The 21,333-nt window shown below is 40.6% G+C and overlaps 1 protein-coding gene across 2 annotated transcripts in view; it reads left to right on the top strand.

Annotated features, from left to right (window-relative positions):
* The window catches only part of CATSPERB (catsper channel auxiliary subunit beta), a 114,389-nt gene that overhangs the window by 50,880 nt on the left and 42,176 nt on the right, over positions 1–21,333 (top strand). For both annotated transcript variants that reach the window (XM_045807604.2, XM_087856189.1), the window contains exons 11-13: positions 5,073–5,217; positions 15,667–15,821; positions 17,972–18,126. In XM_045807604.2, the coding sequence (XP_045663560.2) occupies positions 5,073–5,217; positions 15,667–15,821; positions 17,972–18,126 (455 nt within the window). The remainder of the gene's footprint in view (positions 1–5,072; positions 5,218–15,666; positions 15,822–17,971; positions 18,127–21,333) is intronic.

The following is a 21,333-nucleotide window of genomic DNA, read 5'->3' as shown; positions in this document are numbered from 1 at the left end:
GAGAAATCATATGATATTTGTCTTTCTCTGCTTGACTTATTTCACTTAGCATTATCTCCTCCAGTGCCGTCCATGTTGCAGCAAATGTTGAGAATTCGTTCTTTCTGATAGCTGAGTAATATTCCATTGTATATATGGACCACAACTTCTTAATCTAGTCATCTCTTGATGGGCATCTCGGCTCCTTCAACAATTTAGCTATTGTGGACAATGCTGCTATGAACATTGGGGTGCATATGGCCCTTCTCTTCACTACGTCTGTATCTTTGAGGTAAACACCCAGTAGCGCAATGGCTGGGTCATAGGGTAGCTCAATTTTTAACTTTTTAAGGGACCTCCACACTGTTTTCCAGAGTGGCTGTACCAACTTGCATTCCCACCAACAATGTAGGAGAGATCCCCTTTCTCCACATCCTCTCCAACAATTGTTGTTTCTTGCCTTGTCTATTTTTGCCATTCTAACTGGCGTAAGGTGGTATCTCAATGTGGTTTTGATTTGAATTTCCCTGATGGCTAATGATTTTGAACATTTTTTCATGTGTCTGTTAGCCATTTGTATGTCTTCATTGGAAAAGTGTCTGTTCATATCTTCTGCCCATTTTTTTATTTGTTTATTTGTTTCTCGTGTATTGAGTTTGAGAAGTTCTTTGTAGATCTTGGATACCAGCCTTTTATCTGTAGTGTCATTTGCAAATATCTTCTCCCATTCCATGGTTTGCCTCTTTGTTTTGTTGACTGTTTCCTTTGCTGTGCAGAAGCTTTTTATCTTGATGAAGTCCCACAAGTTCATTTTATCTTTTGTTTCTCTTGCCTTTGGAGATGTGTCATGAAAAAGGTTGCTTTGGCCGATGTCGATGTCATAGAGGTTGCTGCCTATGTTCTCCTCTAAAATTTTGATGGATTCCTGTCTCACATTGAGGTCTTTCATCTATTTGGAGCTTATCTTTGTATATGGTGTGAGAGATTGGTCAAGTTTCATTCTTTTGCATGTAGCTGTCCAATTTTCTCAGCACCATTTATTGAAGAGACTGTCTTTTTTCCACCAGATGTTTTTTCCTGCTTTATCGAAGATTAGTTGCCCAAAGAGCCGAGGGTCCATTTCTGGGTTCTCTATTCTGTTCCATTGTTCTGTGTGTCTGTTTTTGTGCCAGTACCATGCTGTCTTTGTGATCACAGCTTTGTAGTACAGCTCGAAATCCGGCATTGTGATGCCCCCAGCTTTGTTTTTCCTTTTCAACAGTTCCTTGTCGATTCGGGGCCTTTTCTGGTTCCATACAAATTTAAGGACTATTTGTTCCAGTTCTTTGAAAAATGTCCTCGGTATTTTGATCGGGATAGCATTGAAAGTGTAGATTGCTCTGGGTAGCATGGACATTTTAACTATGTTAATTCTTCCGATCCATGAGCATGGAATATTTTTCCATCTTTTTATGTCTTCCTCAATGTCTTTCAAGAGTGATTTATAGTTTCTAGAATATAGGTCCTTTGCGTCTCTGGTTAAGTTAATTCCAAGGTAACGTATGGTTTTAACACCCGGTACATTTTTAAACAACCAATGAGTCAAAGAAGTAGTCAGAAGGGAAACTAGAAAATATCTTAAGAAAAATAAAATGAAAATGAAACACAGCAGATTTATGGGATGCAGCAGTAGCAATACTAATAGGGAAGTTTATAGCTATAAACATACACATTAATAAGGAAGAAAAATCTCAAATCAACAACCTAACCTTACAATTTAGGGAACTATAAAAAGAAGAGCAAATCAAACCCAAAGTTAGCAGATGGAAGGAAATAATAAAGACTAGAGCAGAGATAAATGCAATAGAGAATACAAAAATAATAGAAAAAAATCAACAAAACTAAGAGCTGGTTCTTTGAAAGTTCAACAAAATTGATAAACCGTTAACTATAGTCAGTAAGAAAAAAAGAGAAGTCAACTAAAATAAAAAAATTAAAGAGGAGACATTACAAATGATACCACAGAAATAAGGATTTTGAGATTATGAAAAATTATATGGTAGCACACTGGATAACCTAGAAGAAATGGATAATTTCCTAGAAACACATAACCTACCAATAGTAACTCATGAGGAAATAGAAAATCTGAACAGACCAAAAACTAGTTACAAGATTGAAAAAGGGATTAATATCCAGAATATATAGAGAACTTCTACAACTCAGCAATTTAAAAAACAATCTCATTAATAAATTGGCAAAGGACTTCACTAGAAATTTCAGTAATCAAGTATCTCCCAACAAAGGAAATCCCAGGACCAGAAGGCTTTGAATTGATTTGATTGAATTGTTCCAAATATTCAGTAATCAAGTATCTCCCAACAAAGGAAATCCCAGGACCAGAAAACTTTGAATTGATTTGATCGAATTGTTCCAAATATTTAAAGAATTCACACCAATCCTCCTCAAATTCTTACCAAAAAATTGAAGAAGAAGGGACATTTTCAGGGTCACTCTCTGAGGCCAGTGTTACCCTAATACCAAAGCCAGATAAGTGTACTATAAGAAAAGAGAACTAGAAATCAATATCTCTGAAGAACATTCATGCAAATATCTTCAACAAAATGCTAGCAAACTGAATTAAAGAGTGCATTAAAAGGATTATATATACCATGACCAAGTAGGATTTAATTCTGGAATGCAAGGATGGTTCAACATATGAAAATTAATAAATGTAATACACTGTATTAACAGAAGGAAGATGGAAACCCACACAGTCATCTCAACATGAGATGTTGACGAGAATATGGATCAGTCAGATCTCTTATCCTTTGCTGATTGGAGAATGAATTACTACAAACTATTTTGGAAAGCAATTTGGCATTATTATCCTGTAAATTATAATGGTTGCATGTGCTATGACTCACCAATTTCACTTTTTTGGCCAGGGAAACACATATATGAAGAAATATTTTAAAATTTTCATCATGGCACTGTTAGTAATAGCATTAAATAACTGAAAATAATCCAGATGACCAGGAATAGGAGAATAAATAAATAAATTGCAGTTGATTCACATAATGAACTATTATACAGCAATATAAAAGCAAATGAACTGAGCTATGTGCAGCAGTATGAATATAAGTGAATAATGTTGAGAGGAGGAAAAGTAAGTTTTAGAAGACAATATACGGATGGTATCTTTTTATAAAGAGCAAAAAGTAAATTTAAGCAATATGTTATTTAAACACGCATACATATATATTGCTAAAACTAAAAAAAAAAACTAAGGGAATGAAAACACAAATTTCATTTCAGAACATGATACATCTCTGAGGGAAGATGCAGGATGACAGGATTGGAGAGAAAGAAGAAAATGCAAAGTACTAGCAACATGCTAGTTCCTGGGTTAGAATGTCAGTTCACACATGTTCATTATATTATGAAATAACATAAGAAAGATAAAAGTGAGCTGTACATGGATCAATAATTTAAAATTGAAAAAAATGCAATGAGATGCCATTGTTTTCATTCAGGTAATCGGTAAATATGAAAAGTAAATTTTTGATAATATCAAGTATTTGTGAGGTTTAGGAATACACTGCTAATGGAAATATAAAGTGGTTCAGGGAAACTGGAAAGCATTTTAACATTTCAATTAAAACTATACAAATATGCATAGCCTCTGACTCAGCAACTCAGTTTTTCAGCATCTGCACTAGAGATACTCTTTCACATTAATACAGAGAGACAGGTGAATGAATGCTCCTTGCAGTATTGTCTGTAACAGCAAACATTCTGATACAACCTTTGTGCCCATTAGTAGGAAAATAGAGTATCTCCCGTATGGTGTAGCCGAAATATTGGATACTATGCAGCAATATAGAAGAATGTGAAGATCCACAGGAGCTGTCATAAAATGATCTGAGCTTTCTGTTGAGTGGCAAGTGTAACTTATAGAACAATGGGTACAGTATAATGACATTTCGAATGCATTGTTCAAAGTACCTTCCCTCACCCACCCACCCACCACCACACTCACTAGTAACATTCGCAGGAGCCAAGCCAGAGTAAAATTGGAGGCCCCCCTATCCTGTGTCTAGGAGTATCGATTGTGCTATGCCAGCAATGAGCACTAATCTCCATGTGGTGTTCAATACATTTTCTCTGTAATATGTATGCCCTAAACATGTAATCCAGGGCGAGGATAAAGCTAGTCTAAAGCTAGTATGGCACCCAGATATAGAAAGATATAGCTACAGAAAAGAGAGAGTATATATACGTATATGTAATATGTAGAATTTTAGAATATAAAACAGTGGTTACCTCTGGGAAGGGACAGAGGAGACCACAATTATATAACATAAGGTAAAAAAGGAAAATTATTTAGATGGTGGTCAGACAGACTTCAGCTGCATTTACAATGTTTTAAATTTAAGAAAAGCCTATTTTCAGGTATAATTTGTCATTAAAATTAATTTTTTAAAAAGAACTTTAAAACCCTGAAATCCTCATCTGAGTAAGACTTAGGCCAGTAAAAGAGGTGGCAAGCCGGCAGGATTCATCCAGTACAGGATCCGAGTTATCTCCAAGCAACTGGTAAGTGAAAGATGAGGGAATAGAGAACCTTCCATGGTGGAGGATATATGAAGATTTGCTAAGGTCCCAGGACACACCTGCGTAAGTGTCCATGGGCTCCTGCACACAACACTTGATCACATACATATTTTCCAGATGCCTGGAACCTAAAGACTTACATTAGTATGAGGTAAGCTCTCTCCTTCCCATCCAAGTACACGCAGCCCTTCATCCTTTTATGATCAAGGGGACCCTGCTTGGGAGATGTTAGGATGACTTCATTCTTTTATACACTCACTATGCACACTGTGTTGACCTGAGACTCTGCCCCCAACACTGTCATCCAGACCCTCGGAAGGAGCTAGCTAGAATTGGCCACGTGGGTAAGGCGTCTGTACGTGTGTTCGTGCGCGCATGGGATGGATGTGGGAGTATGGGAAAGACCGTGGGACTTTTCTTACGTAGAAGGATCAGGCTGATAGGTTAGTGCTGTCAGATGGCAGCCTCTTCAGTGAGGTACTATCTTTTTATTCCCTTAGGTGTGGCTTTCAATCGACGGCGGCAACACTTTCGAATTATTAGCTGATTTTCATGATGATATCATAAAGAATACTTACCACAGTTTTTATACTTCAGATATTACGTTTGTTTCCCAAAGTGGAAATGTTTACTTGACAAAGGCAGGTAAGAAATTCACTTTCATTGGTGTAAGAACTACATGTGAGCCAGGGATTAGAACATACATGGAAAAAAGCTACCATATTAATCAACTAGTCTAAAAGTCTCAAACCTATTAGAGGAAACAGATTTTTAAAAATTAGTTTCATTGTGGTAAAATACGCATAACATGACGTTGACTATCTTACTTATTTTTAAGTATTCAGTTTGGTGGTATTAAATACATTCAAAATTTCTGCAGCCATCGACACCATCCATCTCCAGAACCCTTCCTATCTTGTAAAACTGAAACTCTATATCCCTTAAAAAATAAATCCTAATGGGGCTCCTGGGTGGTACAGCCAGTTGGGTGACTGACTCTTGGTTTAGGCTCAGGTCATGATCTCAGGGTCATGAGATGGAGCCCCCTGTCAGGCGCCACTCTTAGCACAGAGTCTGCTTAAGATTCTCATCTCCCTTTACCCCTCCCCCGCCCACTCTTTCGTTCTCTCTCACTCACGCTCTCTCTCAAATAAATAAATAAATCTTTAAGAAATAAAAATAAAAAAATAAATCCTCATTTCCCCCCTTTCCACAGCCCGAGCAACCACCATTCTACTTTCTGTCTCTCTGATTTTGACCACTCTCGGTACGTCATATAAGTGGAATCATACGGTATTTGTCCTTTTGTGACTGGGTTATTTCACTTAGCAGAATGTCCTCAAGGTTCATCCATGTTGTAGCATGTATCAGAGTTTCCCTCATTTGTAAGGCTAAATAATATTGCGTTGTATGTATATCACATTTTGCTTCTCTGTTCTGTTCATCCAACAAGGGACATTTGTGTCGCTTTCATGTTTTTGCTATTTTGAGTAGCACTGCTATGAACATAGGTATACAAATATCCCTTTGAAACTCTGTTTTCAGTTTTTTGGGGTATATACCCAGAAGTGGAATTCCTGCATCATACGGTAGCTCTGTTTTTAATTTTTTGAGACCTTACAATTCTCTTTTCCACAGTAGCTGTACCATTTTACATTCCCACTGCCAGTATAAAAGAGTTCTAATTTCTCTGCATCCTTGTCAACACTTGTTATTTTCAGTTTTTTTGTTTTTGTTTTGATAGTGGTCATGCTAATGGGTGTGAAGTGTAGTGTCTCTTAGTTTTGATTTGCATTTTCCTAATGATTGAGCATCTTTTCTTCTGCTTATTGGCCATCTGTGTATCTTCTTAGCAGAAATTTCTTCGCAAGTCCTTTGCCAATTTGTTAATCAGATTGCTTGTTGCTGTTTTTTATTGCTGAGTTGTAGTTCTCTGTATATTTGGGGTATTAATCACTTATCAAAAATTTGCTGATGTTTTTTCCCCCCTTCTGTGGGTTGCCTTAAATCTCCTTGGTTAAGGTAATTCCTACATATTTTTTTGGATGATATTATAAACGGAACTGTTTTCCTAATTTCCTTTTCTGATTATTTAGTGCTAGTGTAATACAACTGATTTTTGTGTATCAATTTTACATTGTGCTACTTTGATGAATTCATTTATTCTAATAATTTTTTTTTTTAGAATCATTAGGGTTTCTACATACAGGATCCTATCACTGTGAAGAGGGATGATTTTACTTCTTCCTTTGTGATTTGGATGCCTTTTATTTTTTTTTTTCTTCACTAATTGCTCTGGCTAGAACTTCCAATATTATGTTGAATACAAGTGGTGAAAGCAGACATCCTTGCCTCATTCCTGATCTTAGAGGAAAAGCTTTCAGTCTTTCACCATTGAGTATAATGTTCACTGTGGATTACTCATATATGGCTTTTATTATGCTAAGATAATCTCCTTTTATTCCTAGTCTGTTAAGTGCTTTTATCATGAAACGATCAGAGCACAGATCCCCAATATTTGGAGGACAGGGTCCTTTTTGCCCACCCTGGCTCCTGTAAACTGCCCCAGGAATATGTGCACAGCCCTGCCCCATGCCTCTAGTGGCTGATGAGTAGCTACTGCTAAGGGCTGAAATTAACCACAATTTACCATCCAAGCCTTCCTCTGGAAGTGGCAAGCCTTCAACAGACTCCAGAATTCCAAAATAATTACATCAGATAGATCCTGCCAATGCAACTGTTGTCCGGGTGAGGAGACAGATTCCTGGTGCTTCCTTCTCTACCATCTTCCCCGTATCCTCCAGGGGGTGATGGAGCTTTAGGAACTCCAAAAATAGGATCCTATGAACAGCCCTGAAGAAGGGAACCCTGGAACATCATGCTATGTGCTCATTTACAATTTCTGCGATGTTTTACTTTCCCAAAAGACAATAATAGCTCCTATTTAGCTGCATTTGAGCTTGGCATGTTACCAATATCATCTTGTTTAACATTCACAGCACTGGCTGAAGTAGGTAATATTAGCCTACTTTTACAAATTAAATTGATGCCACTGAAATCACCCAACTTGTAAGAGGTGACGTTGTGTAAATGTTATGTGGCTCTCCGTCTACTTTAACTTTGCGATTTCATTGATTGAGCCTACATCGCTCCTCTCAGTTTATTTGTGCAGTAAAAGAAACAGCTCGTATTGATTGACTTTACTGACAGATGCCCAATCTTTTCCAACTCGGTTGAATTTTGTGAACCAGTGTTGGAGCCTACAATGATAAAGGAACATAGTTCTCCATCTATGTCTGTATCTCTATGATCTGCATTCTCATTTTATTTTGTTACTCAATTATTAGGTCTTTGAGGTCTTGTTTTGTTGAATCTATTAATTTATTAAGGCCCTTAGATGCAAAATATGGGGGAATTTTTAACCTGCTCCTGGGATAGGCTTCGTCTCCACTGGATTCTTTATATCTTTTATATGCTGTTAGTACCTTCTCTGCCTTTTCTTTCCCCACTGCCCTCTGCTATCCCCCCACCTTCCTCTTTACCCCTTTTCATTCTTCATGCCTTCTTTCTATCTCTGCTCTTCCTTTCTTTTTCTCCAGTTCATCATTACAGTGTGTGCAGCACGGGTCAGACCTTTTATTTGCTCTGATGTAATGTAGGTGAATTATTCTTGAGACCTGTTTGCTTCCCCTCATCCAGGTAGCACTTGGACTTGTTCTCATAGTACAGTGCCTTGGAAGGTGGTAGACCCGGCTACACTCGAGAGGGCCTGATTTTTTCCTTTGAGTACCGTCGTATCCATTGCCTGCTTCTCTCTTGATAGGAGCATACTACCAAGAGTCCTTAGGATTTCGGTGATTTATCTTCCTTCTCTCTCTCTTTTTTTTTAAAAGACTTTATTTATTTATGTGACAGAGAGACAGCCAGCGAGAGAGGGAACACAGCAGGGGAGTGGGAGAGGAAGAAGCAGGCTCCTAGCAGAGGAGCCCGATGTGGGACTCGATCCCGAACGCCGGGATCACGCCCTGAGCCAAAGGCAGACACTTAACAACTGCACTACCCAGGCGCCCCTATCTTCCTTCTCTTAATATGACCTCAAAGGCCCGGGTGTAGAGTAGTGTGACCTGTTACACCAAAATTTTCTCTTTCTTTCCTTAGTGCTTTATTGTGTATGTTTTGGCATATTGTTCTTTTTCCTTTTTCGACTGTTTGCTGGTGATTTTGTTTTTGTTTTTTGCTACTTATTTTTGTGGTACAATATACTTAGTACAAAATTTAGCATCTTAACCATGTTTGACTGTACAGTGCGGTGACATCAAGTGCATTCACATTGTTGTGCAAACACCACCAGCCATCTCCCTCCAGAACGTTCCCGTCTTCCCACTACACAACAACTCCCCATTCTTTCTCCCCTGCCCCCCGGCCTCTCACAACTACTTTTGGCCCTATGAATGTGACTATTCTAGGTACCTCCTGTAAGTGGGATCATACATTTTTTGTCCTTTCGTGACTGGCTTATTTCACTTAGCACGTCTTCAAGTTTTATCCGTGTTGTAGCAGGTAATCAGTACTTCCTTTTTGTGGCTGAATAATATTCAAGTGGATATGGTGCATTTTGTTTATTAGGACATTTGGGTTGAGGGGCGATGTTTAAACAGTTTTTAGCTCTTACGAATAATGCTTTTATGAACAATTTACATTCAGATTTTTGTGTAGAAATATGCTTTCCATTCCCTTGGGTATATATGTAGGAGTCTCACTGCTGGGTCATATGGTGACTCTGTGTTTAACATTTTGAGGAACTGCCAAGCTGTGGCTGTACCGTTTTACATTCCCACCAGCAACGTAGGAGCATTATTTTTCCACATCCTCGCCGACACTTGTTACTGTCTTTATTTTAGCTACCTGAGTGGGTAAGAAATTGTATCTCATCGTGGTTTTGATTTGCATTTAACTAATGACTAATGATGTAAAGCAACTCTCCATGTGTTTAGTGACCATTTGTACACCTTCTCTGGAGAAATGTCTGTTCAAACCCTTGGCCCATTTTAAAAGTGGGTCGTCTTTTTATTGTTGAGTTGTAAGAGTGTTTTATATATTTTGGCTCTTAGTCCCTTATCAGATATATGATTTGGATATCTTTTCTCTCATTGTGGGTTATCTTTTTGACTTACTGGATGGTCCTTTTTGATGCACAAACATTTTTAATTTTGATGAAGTCCAATTCACTTTTCCTTTTATTGTTTATATTTTTGGTGTCCTATCTAAGGAACCATTCGTTGCCTAATCCAAGGCCGTGAAGATCTACTCCTATGTTTTCCTCAGAGAGGATGATAGTTTTCATACGTATTTTTTTGGTCCATTTTGTTAGGTATTCATAAGACAATGAAGCTATCAATCGTATAAAGAAATAAAGCTAAAATTCAGGAATAGGCGAGGAGATCTACCTTCAGAAATACGGCCTCTCCAAACAGTGCTTAAGTTGCACTTTTGTAGATTATTGGGTAAATTTGGAATTTGGGCTAAACTTGGAGATACCTGATTAGGTCTAACCAGAGTGTGAAAAACATTGATTGTTTTCAAGACAAGAGTGAGGTTGGGTTTTGTTGTTGTTGTTGTTGTTTTTAATATGTCAGCATTCTTGCCTGTTTAGCTTCAAACTAGTTTCTTCTGGTCTCTGACATGATTTTAAACAAGCTTTTTAAAGGTTTCTGATATGACTTCAAAAAGCAAGGTTCTTTAAACTCAGTATTGTGTCCTTGACGCCCACCAGCAGAATTCAGTGTTATCATCATGAAATCTCCTCGTTGGTCCTTCCTTGTTCAAGGATAAGAAGAGACCACCAAATTCATATCCCGTTTCCCCAGATCTTCACCACTGTGTTTATGCATTCTCTATTCTGTCAACAAAACCTTTACTCAATTTCTGTTAGTATCGGGTTAATCTTTCTGGTGTATTTGCTGGAATACTTCTTGAGACAGTAGTTGTGCAGTAGCACTTGAGAATCCAATGATCAGCCATCATTTGATCACAAAATAAACAAAAATGACTATGAGTGATATTAGGAGGGGTTGGAAAGTAGAGTGAGGTACGGAACATTTGCAGTATTCCGGAAAGTTCCCTCATGCTACTTTGCCATCAGTGTACTTCTAAGGGTAGCCATTATTCTGACTTCTAATACCATAGGTTAGTTTTAACTGGTTTTGAACTCCACGTAAATACAATTTTGCAGTATATATATATATTCTTTTATGTCTGACTTTTTTCTTTTTCAGTCAACATTATAACTGTGAGATTCCTCCACAGTGATGTATGTGTTAGCAATTTGTTCTTTTTCACTGCCGTGTAGTCTTGCATTGCCTGAATACTATATTTATCTATTCCACTCCTACTAGGTATTTACGTTGTTTCTATTTGAGGCTTATTATAGAGAAGCCGTGGACAATTTTTGTATTAGTCTTTTGCCGGATGGAGCTTTCACTTCTATTTGGAATATACCTAAGAATAGACCTGTCATAAAGTATGTTTGTTTAGATTTTGTGGACGAAAATATTAAGTTCTGTCAACATTTTCCCTACCAGCAATGTAGGGACAATGACTGTCCCGCCAGCAATATGAAGGAATTCCAGTCGCTCCCCGTCTCAGCAGGACTTCGTATTGTTAGTCTTTTAAATAGCAAGTCGTTGTGATGAGCATGTAATTGTACCCACTGAGGATTTTGTTTGCGTGAGTAATGATGTTGAGCACATTTTCCTATGTTCACTGGTTGATTTTTATATCTTTTTTGGTAAATTATCTCAAGTCTCTTTTTAGCCAAAGTTTTTATTGGAATGACTTTTTTATTGATTTCCATGAGTTGTTAATGTACTATGGACATGAGTCCTTTTTAGAAACATAACTTGCAAACATCTTTTCCCAACCAATGGCTTGTCTTTTCTATTCTCTTTATGGTGTCCTGTGAGGGGCAAAATTACTAATTTTTAGAAGTTCATTTTGTCCATCTTCGCTTGTATGGTTAGTGCTTCTTCTTATATCCTATTTGAGAAGTCTTGGCTATCCCAAAGTTACGAAGGTATTTTCCTATTTTCTTCTAGAAGCTTCTTTTTAGATTTGTTACACAGTTCTGTGTGAAATTTCTATTTCTCTGTGTGGTATGAAGTGAGGGTTCTTGTTTCCCCATATAGCTGTCAAATTTTCTACTGTGACCTTGAGTTTGAATAATCAAGATCATGAGTAAGGTTTTTTTGGTAACCTCTTTAATATAGCCATAAAAGTCATACCATCCTGCAGTCTTTGTAAAAACCATAATTGTCATTGTTGCACCCCATTTGATCATCTAAAGTGTTCCCCTCCACAGACATGCCATCCCATGCGACACCAGTAATAATTTGAATAATTGTGATGCCCGTACTTGCTGTGGATTACCAGTGTCACAGTAGCTACCAGGCATAGAGGTCATCTGTGCATTCCTTAAATATGTGAACAACTCAGTCCCAGAATCCAGCCTTGATATTCTATCTTCCAGGGATATATCTAGTAAAAATCTGTGTCACTTATAGTCCTGGCAGGAAACGTAATTCCACTCGAGTGTTTCACCTGGAGGGCCTTTATAAGGAGACTATTTGCAGAGCAGTGGACTGAGTTAAAGGAACCAACAATGATCTTAAAATACCCAGAGATTAGCAATGGGAGAAAACCATTACAGTCCCTTTGATTTAAGGAATAATGCAAATAAATAGGTGATGATAGATAGATAGAAAGAAAGAAAGACAGAAAGACAGAAAGACAGACAGTAGATAGGTAATAGCATCACCTAAGCCCAGTCAAAGCTGAAATGGAGCAGGGGTCACCCTGCAAGAGGTATAGTCTAGGAGACAAAGCTCGTGTCAGAACTGCATCACTGAAGTAGGGAGAAAGGCAGTAAGAACTACCTAGACTTTTCTCTCCTTCCCTTATTCTTACCTCCTCCCGGTGCCTTTCATTGGCCAAATCCAATCAGAAGGCATCTGGAAACACAGCACAAATATTGCAGTTCATAGGGGTCAGCCTTTCAGTGTACCAGGCAGAGAAAAGAAAGCCTGGGGATGAATCTGGAGGAACAGGCAAATAGAGAATAAATAGCACATATTGTGAAACAAAAATCAAAGCAGACTAAGCAACATTACTTTGGAAACAGTGAAAATAACACCAAAGAAAATGGAACTAAATTGTCCATGTGCGTGATAAACTGTTACATATCACAGATATCACTAAGAAACATGTCTACATGTAGAATGAATAAGTGGAAAGAATCTAAAATGATAAATATAGATGCTAAAGATGGAGAAACTGCAAGTTGGAGGAATTTCCAGTGATGACCAGAGGTCATCAGAGCGCATTCAATGGCTGGATGGGTGAATGAATAAATACTGAAAATAGAAGAAAAACCAAAGGAAACCAAAATGCACAATAAGATGTTATTTTTTAAACTCAAAGCAAAAACGTGTCTGAATTATTTGCAGTAGAAAATGTAAATCAATTTTAAAGGCACAAAAAACCAAGCTAGCCTTGGATTTTGCTGCTGCAACAATGAATAGCACATGTTCTTCTCAGAACCTTCAGAGAAAAATAGTATTACCTAAGAATTTGGAGCCAACTCAACTAGTTATTCGTATGCAAAGCCAACCGAAGAACGTTGTAAAGCCTCTCCTTAACCAAATCTGAGTCACTGATTCTGAGATGACCTTGTTCTATTAACACTAAGAAAACTGTCCAATTAATCTTTTTTTTTTTTTAAGATTTTATTTATTTATTTGACAGAGATAGAGACGGCCAGCGAGAGAGGGAACACAAGCAGGGGGAGTGGGAAAGGAAGAAGCAGGCTCCCAGCGGAGGAGCCTGATGTGGGGCTCGATCGCACAACGCCGGGATCACGCCCTGAGCCGAAGGCAGGCGCCTAACCGCTGTGCCACCCAGGCGCCCCTGTCCAATTAATCTTTAACACAGTGTTTTAACAGCGATCCTAAGTGATGCATAGATTACCCTGACATTATTTCCCCTGCCTATCATTGCATTGCTTGGTGTGTGATAAGGCAATCATTTTGAGTGTATTTCACTAGCAAAAGATAATGCAATTTCATCTACTTGTGAGTTTCTTCCTTTCTAAGGTCCCAGAAAACGCAGTAATTCTTCCAGTGTCATTTGCTTTATTGATAAATATATGCCCTGCTTTATCTTCCTCTCTTATTGCACCCACAGTAACTTTGTTTCAATGCCAAATTATAATGTACTATTTTTGAAGGCATTTTAAACATCAATAAAATTCAACATTTATTATGGTAGTGTTTCAGGAAACTCCAAGGGATGGACAATACAGAGCTGACACCAAGTACGTGCAAACGTAGCAAATTGACCACTGTAGCGTGGGTGCCACCTGGTGGACAATGACTGCAAGACACAGCAATTATAAAAGTGATCTCAATCAAGATGTTAAAACGTGAAAAAACTGTATTGTATGTTTACAGCTGAGCTACGGCATATGAACCACAGCAATTGTAATGGTTCCATTTTATGACTCAACTTGACCGGGCCAAGGGGTGCCAAGATGAAACGTTATTTCTGAATGTGTCTGTGAGTGTGTTTCCGGATGAGATTAGCATTTGAATCAGTGGGCTCAGTAAAGCTGACTGCCCTCCCGGTGTGGGTGTGGGTGGGCATCGTCCAATCCATTGCGGGCCTGAGAAGAACGAAAGGGAGAAGCAAAGTGGAATTCACCTTGTTTGCTTCCTGCCTGCTTGTGAGTCTTTTCCTGTCCTTGGAATGGGACTTAAACCAGTTGTCTTTCTGGTTCTTGGTTCTCTGGTCTTTGTCCTCTGTCTGGGAGTTACGGCAGCCGGTCCCCCAGTTCTCAGGCTTACAGACAGCAGATCACAGGACTCCTCAGCCTCCATGTTTGCATGCGCTAAGTCCTCATAATAAACCTCTTCCCATATCATACCGGCTTGTGCAGGGTGACAGCTGGAAGTGGTAAGAAGAGGTTGCGTTCTCTATATATCTTGAGGCAGACGTCAGTAGCATTTGCTGATGGATTAGATGTAGGGTGTGAGAGAAAGAGGGGAGTTAAGAATGACGCCAAGGTTTTGGACTGTGCAACAAGAAAAATGGCAGTTGCTGTGATGGAGATGAGGAAGACTACAAGGGAGGAGTTTGCCTGGGGATTGGGAACTCAGTCTAGGATGAGTTCAGTGTGTGATGCCTGACCACCATGGATCTGAAGCTGTCAGCAGGAGGCTAGATACACAAATCTGGAGTTGAGGGAAGAGGATGAGGCGGGAGGTTTAAATTTGGGAATCATTCACATAAAAATGGGTTTGAAATCCTTAAACTGGGTGAGATCTCTAGAGATCGTGAGAGAAGAGATCTAAAAATCGAGTCCTGGGGCACTCCACTGGTCAGGGGTCAGGGACAGAGCAATGGACCAGGAAAGTCTGGCCAAATTGGGGTGGGGGTGTGGAAATCAGCCTTTCGCATCTCAAGACCTGAGCTTTCAGGCTCCAGTCAGGGGAGGCAGCTTTCTCTCTCTGGACCAGTGCCTGGTTGGGTGCATGCTTGTTGTATGAACCACCAGATTACTGCCAGTCCTGCTTAACATGTTGCCCTAAGGCATGGGACAAACGCAGGACACCAAATCCGGTTCAACATATTCATCCTGGGATAGCTAATGACCCAGTGGTCTCTGCGAATAATTCTCCTTGCCTCTCCGAGGGTTCCTTTCTTACTGCCTTCTAGCTCTGCAGGTGTCCGGTTTCCTGGATCAGGAAGAGGAACCGCCACCAGGGGGCGCTCAACTCTCCTTCTCTAGACCTCTACCTCGTCCCCCTCGGTCCTTCCTGTACTTCAGCAAACAGGTTCTGTAATGAGATGGAGCCTAGAAAGGACTTCCCAGGAACTTTAAAGACTAACATGTGTTTTATTAATTCCGGAGTCTCGAAGCCCTACTCCCACCCCTTACTTAAGTGAATGGTTGTTTTTGGTTTTTTTCCCCAAGGTATGGTATTGAAAGTTCTCTAGTTGTACTATGTCAATATCAATACACATCTGTTTCTTTCCTAATAGGATTAAGAAGATACAGTAAAATCGGATCTATTTCTGATAATATTTTCACATTATACTACGACCACATGGGCTTTATACATAAACTGACTCCAGACCATTTTGAACCTGATGTGTCACTTACAACCTTGGGGAATTCCAGAGGTATTTTTGGACAGGTTAGTGATATCGTGCTTTGAGACGGTTTGCCTTGTTTTAAGAATAGATGCCACACTCTACATGCAGAATTATAGGAAAACGGGAAGGTGTTTTGCTTGGGACAAACTCTTATCAATGCATTTTGTTCCGTTTGGCTATAGAGGAATCCGCCATATACCAGAGAAAATCTCCAAAACCTTCTTCCCAGTCCCGTACAGGGTTGTATAGATTTAACTCCACCCAGAATACCTCCCTACAAATATTCACAGCAACACCACCAGATAGTCTAAGCTATGACTTAGACCTATCACTTCCAACCCAGGTTCATGGAAGGTTTGATTTCCTACCTCCCAAGGCTGACCAAGAAACACAAGTTATCTTTTTCCCGCTGGCTTACCTTTCCTCTTTTGTATTCACCCTGCCCCCCCTTTTTTCCTTTTCTAATGCTAATATAGAAAGGAGCTATTATCTTCTTCATAGGTGATACTGCACACAGGTTTTTCTAATAATTTTACTGTATAACGTGCCACTTGTGAAGGTACATATGCCTGAGAACTCATCACTGGGCACAGTCGTGACAATGGACTTTCCTCAGTATATCAGCGAAGAATCAGACTTTTTTTCTTTTTAACTGGGGCTTAATAAAACCCTCCCTTGGTCCGAAGGGAAATAGAATAAAGGCTGACTCTGGTTTTAATAGATCATTCCAAATTACCAGCCCAAGACCTGAGTTGAAAAGATGGTGTTTTCACTCTCCTTGTCTGAGATGTGTGGGGAGTGAGGTGGGAACTTCCCTGTGACCCTACAGTGCTGCCACGTGACTTCCCCGTGGACGTGCAGTACTGCCACATGACTTCCCCGTGACGGTACAGTGCTGCCACATGACTTGCCACAGATTTGCTGTCTGTTATGTGGGCTCTGCAGAGACACAAAGGATGTCAGCGGGAGGGTAGGACTTACCAAAAAAAGGAGATACCATCATTTTTCACTGACTTCACAATTTGTAGAAAACGTCTTAGCTCCCTTATGTGAAAGTTTAAATTATTAAAATCCAGGCTGGTCAGGGCTTTTAGCCTCAAGATGAGTTTGCTTCCCAACCCCCAAGGCAAACTATGCATGTGTCCTCTCCGGATAAAAATAATCGCTGGCCTTTATTTGGCTCTACGTGCCAGGCGCTGTTGTGCATTCTTAAATCTTTATAAAAACTATTTTCATTTTATCGATGAGGAAAACGAGGCATAGCAAGGCTAAATAATTGAGCCCAAGTTGCTCACACCACTGGGTAGTTGTTGGATCAGGCATCTACCTGGACAGCGGGTCCCAGGGCCTGTGCTTTTGTCAGTGTGGGGCCTTTCACTGGGCTGGTAGACACTTTTCATGGGATGTTCTTGTCACTCCCAGCCTAGAATAGCATTGGGAATTCTAAAGCACTTTCAGCCTTTTCAAGAGGCTCTTCAGAGTTCAGGACATCAATCAGTTCAGTCTCATGCCAAGTCTCCTTGCCTCTGTTTTCCACTGTCTCCTCTTCTCAGTGGGTTCTCCACCTTAAGAGGCCAGGGGACAAAGCATGACAGAAAATGGGTCTTGTGGGCACCATTGAATGCCTGTGCCCCCAACCAGTCTGTACGATCTACCATCTACTACTCATGTCATGGCCACCAGGTCAACCCCAACATCCCCTTTGGGATGGTCTTTTCAGCACACCCTTCTCTGATCCTGATCCTGTCCAGCTTTGGGAACTTTGGGGACCAACCCAAGGCAAGGAGAATTGGCAGCTGCTTTCAAGTGAGGAGACACATGCCACAGCCCCTTCCTTAAAAAAAACTCAAGTAAGAACTGAACTCTAAAATCTACACCCCCAGACCTCTCCTGCACAATGGAAGACACGTCTCCATGCACCCTCCCACCCCAGACGTCTACCAAGAGCACAGCAATCCTAAACTGAACCTTACTCCCTAGAATGTCTTTGCCTCCTTAATGGAAAAATGCATTATCCCTCGTCCACACACGGATATACAAACAGACCATATGGAGATGTTACTCCTACCGAGAAACAAAACAGTACTGTTGTGGCATGCACTGGAAACCAATCTGATATTTGCATTTTGCCCTAATTGAAGTATAAAATAGTATAAATGCAGTGTGTTTTGTTCTTCTTTTCCTTCTCCAGCCTCCTGATATGGGCTTTGAAACTGCCCTTGCGCCACAGTACATCTCCTTAAAAGAAATTATCTTTTATGCATATGTGCCTGCAAATGAACCCCAGGGAAATATATACACCAAGAAATTCAGCAACATGCACTTGGGAAAAGTGATACATTCCAGGTAATTACTGATTTGCCTCCCATTTATTTAGATTGCACATTGGTTTCTAAACTTCGAGGTGACTTCTTTGAGCAGTTTTCTTGGTGAGATAGAGTACGTCTTTTTTTGGTACCTCGGAAGGCCAAATAAATTTATAGACTCCGAGGTGTCTTGAGTGATGCCCCAAGCGTAGAAATGTGGGGCCGATTACACGCTACAGAAATGTGCTTTGTCATCTGGAGTATCGAATATGTTCTGGGCTTCACTGGACACTGTCCACAGGGTTCACACACATGGCCATTCTCACATGTCCTAAAGACAGACTCATCTAACGTAGGGAAGACCATCTTGCATGAAATACTGCTACCTTTAAGGTCTGAAACTCTCTTTGAAGAACATTATGAATGTTACGACTCCTGAACTATCTAACAACCAGAAAAGGAACAATTTCGTATGACCAGAAACTCACCCTATTCCTTTTCTTTTTTTTTTTAAGGGCGGAGGGGCAGAGGGGGAATCTTAAGCAGACTTCACACCCAGCATGGAGCCCTGATGCGGGGCTCGATCTCACAACCCTGAGATGGTGACCTGAGCCAAAATCAAGAGTTGGATGCTTAACCGACTGAGCCACCCAGGCACTCCTAAACTCACCCTATTCCAAACACAGTGGGTCCTATTCCACCAGATTGAGACCTGTTTATTGTATTTGTACGGGGCTGTTTCAGTATGCTCCCTGTCCCATAGCCAACAACTCCACGTGTCATGGGGCAGCTCACACAGAAGTTGAGGTGAAGACTGAAATCAGATATGATAGAAAAAGTGCTGGATGTAGGCTTTTTTTTTTTTTTTTTCTACGAGGATTATAGAACTTTCTGTGTTGAAGAAAAGCACCTGTGATCTCTAAAACTGTATTTTGTTTTCAGTGGTTTTTGTATGGGTGACATTCCAAGCCACTTGGTTTCTATACGTATGTCCTTGTAGAAAACATACAGAATCAGGGTGCGTGGGTGGCCCAGAAGGTTAAGCATCTGCCTTTGGCTTGGGCCATGATCCCAGGGTCCTGGGATCAAGCCCCATGTTGGGCTCCCTGCTCAGTGGGGAGCCTGCTTCTCCCTGTGCCTTCTTGCTCTGCCTGTTTGTGCTCTCACTCTGTCAAATAAATAAATAAAATCTTCAAAAAAAAGAGAGAAGAAAACATATAGAATCACTTTTTAAAAGAATATGATTAATATGATCTCAATGTTAATATTAATTTTTTACATCCTAATTATTTTAATAAGCATATGATCACTCTCTTAGGTATCCAGATAAAAGTTTCCCTCACTGTCTGAAAGTGTGGAAATTCCTACGAAGCTTATCACAAGCCGAACTAGAGTAGAGCAAAGAAGCAATTGCCCTTATTTTATATGGAAAAATTTCTGAGCATTCCCAGACCCCCCCAAAAACCCTCTATTAGGCTTTTTCTGATACCTTAGGACACATCTTGCTAACAGATGCACAAAATAAATGGTGATAGAGCCCAGGTGTTCAGCCAGGTCGAAGCTCCGGCGGCTCGATGCTGAGATGCTGCGTGTGGTTTGCAGGGAAGGAGCCAGGCGGGGAGCCCCCATACCGGCTCTGCTCACTGCAAAACAAAAGCTGGATGCTATTTTCACTTTTGGTGCTTTTTTTTTTTCCATGAAAGTGAAAATTCTCTTCCGATTTCTTTCAGTTAGCAAAAACAAGTGCTAACATAGGTCTTTTGTCGAAGTGAAGTGGCGTAAGGCGAACTTTGGAAAAGCGAGGGTACCTGTATTTGAAAACCCGAACAGCACATTCTCTGATCAGATTCAGTAACTTGGCTCTCCTGGTGCAGAAACTAGGGAAGGAGCATCTCCAAGCCAGGACAGGGGTGCAAAGAGCAAGGATCAGAGCACTGGAGGCAAGCCAGACTTCAACGGGGCAGGTCAGGGATGGGGGACCTAAACTCCCGAAGTCAGCAATAGGGCAATGCAGATTCTAGATAGCCGGGGGGTGGAGCAGGGTCAGCCCTTCATTTGTTTCTTCCACAAATAATTGCTTAAAACTTACTACATGCAGAGTGCTCGTGGTCCCCTGATGGAGCCGTGAAGAGCGCATTTGAACCCATGCACAGCTTGAACTCCCGTAATGACAGTTGACAGCCGAGGAGCCCTTGTCTGGAGGATGTTGGAAAGTTGCTCAGAGCCAGGGAGCTTATGATGAGATCGGAAGAATGAGGACAAGGGGGGATGTGGGGGAAAGTTCCAGATTGAGAGAATAGTGTGTGGAAGGCCCTAGGGCCAAAGGCAGCATATGTGTGTTTGAGAAACCAAAGGAAAACCAGAGTGACTTCAATGTTGTGAAAAAAGGAGAGAAGTCATTGAAGACCGTGGAGCCAAGTCAGGGAGGGCCTTCTGAGTCCCAGCCAGGGCTGGGAGCAGGGGTTAGTGGTCATTCCAAGTGAGGGAGAAGCATCGAAGGCTCCTAATTAGGTGAATAACTGAATTGATAGATGTGAAATTTGCTCCCTGAGTAAGCTAGAGAGACCACCCTGAATTTTCCTCCTACTGTCCTTCAAACTCCTCCATGGCCTTAACCTCCTTTCTACCTCTGGATAAAGTATCAGGCAAATCCCATAGCTTTTCTCTTTGACGGCAGAGGAACATTTCCTTGGCTTAATAAAGTCTAAGTCAGTCTGATAATCACATGACTTTCTTCTTGTCCAGTGTTTCAAAAGAGGTTCAATTCTTACCTAATTTAAATTTGTTTCCCAGCCCCTATTTGGGCCTGACCCAGACTGGGGAGCCTGGGGAGGTGGGGCTATTACTCATGCTTACTGTTTTCCAACTTCTCTCTTCCTCCCTTGAGGCTTTTGGTTTCTAGCCCTTCCAGAGTTTGGGGGAGAGAAGGCAGGTGAGGTAAAGGGGGCAGAGGTCATCCTGACGAAGACCTCCGAGTCTTTTGGGAGGACAAGGGTCCACCTGATCACAGCTGCCCCTGTCACCCCAAGGCCTCTGGAGCTCTTCTACCTTGTTGGGTCCCTTCACCCTTAGGGCAGTTCCTGGGAACCTTTCCTTTTCTTTCCTGCTTCTTCCCCACCCCCCACGACGCCAGTCTCCCAGAGATCGGCATCGTCTCAAATTTTGTATGAACGTTGAGACATTTTTTTTCTTTATGGCTTTAACAGGCAGCTATGCATCAGAAGGTACCGTTCGGTTCTGCTAGGTG

Source organism: Ursus americanus, chromosome 26, assembly GCF_024610735.1.
Source record: "Ursus americanus isolate L20-20 chromosome 26, mUrsAme1.1.p, whole genome shotgun sequence".
Lineage (NCBI taxonomy): Eukaryota > Metazoa > Chordata > Mammalia > Carnivora > Ursidae > Ursus > Ursus americanus.
The sequence above is the reverse complement of the archived record's forward strand: the minus strand, read 5'-3'. Positions and strand labels throughout refer to the sequence as shown.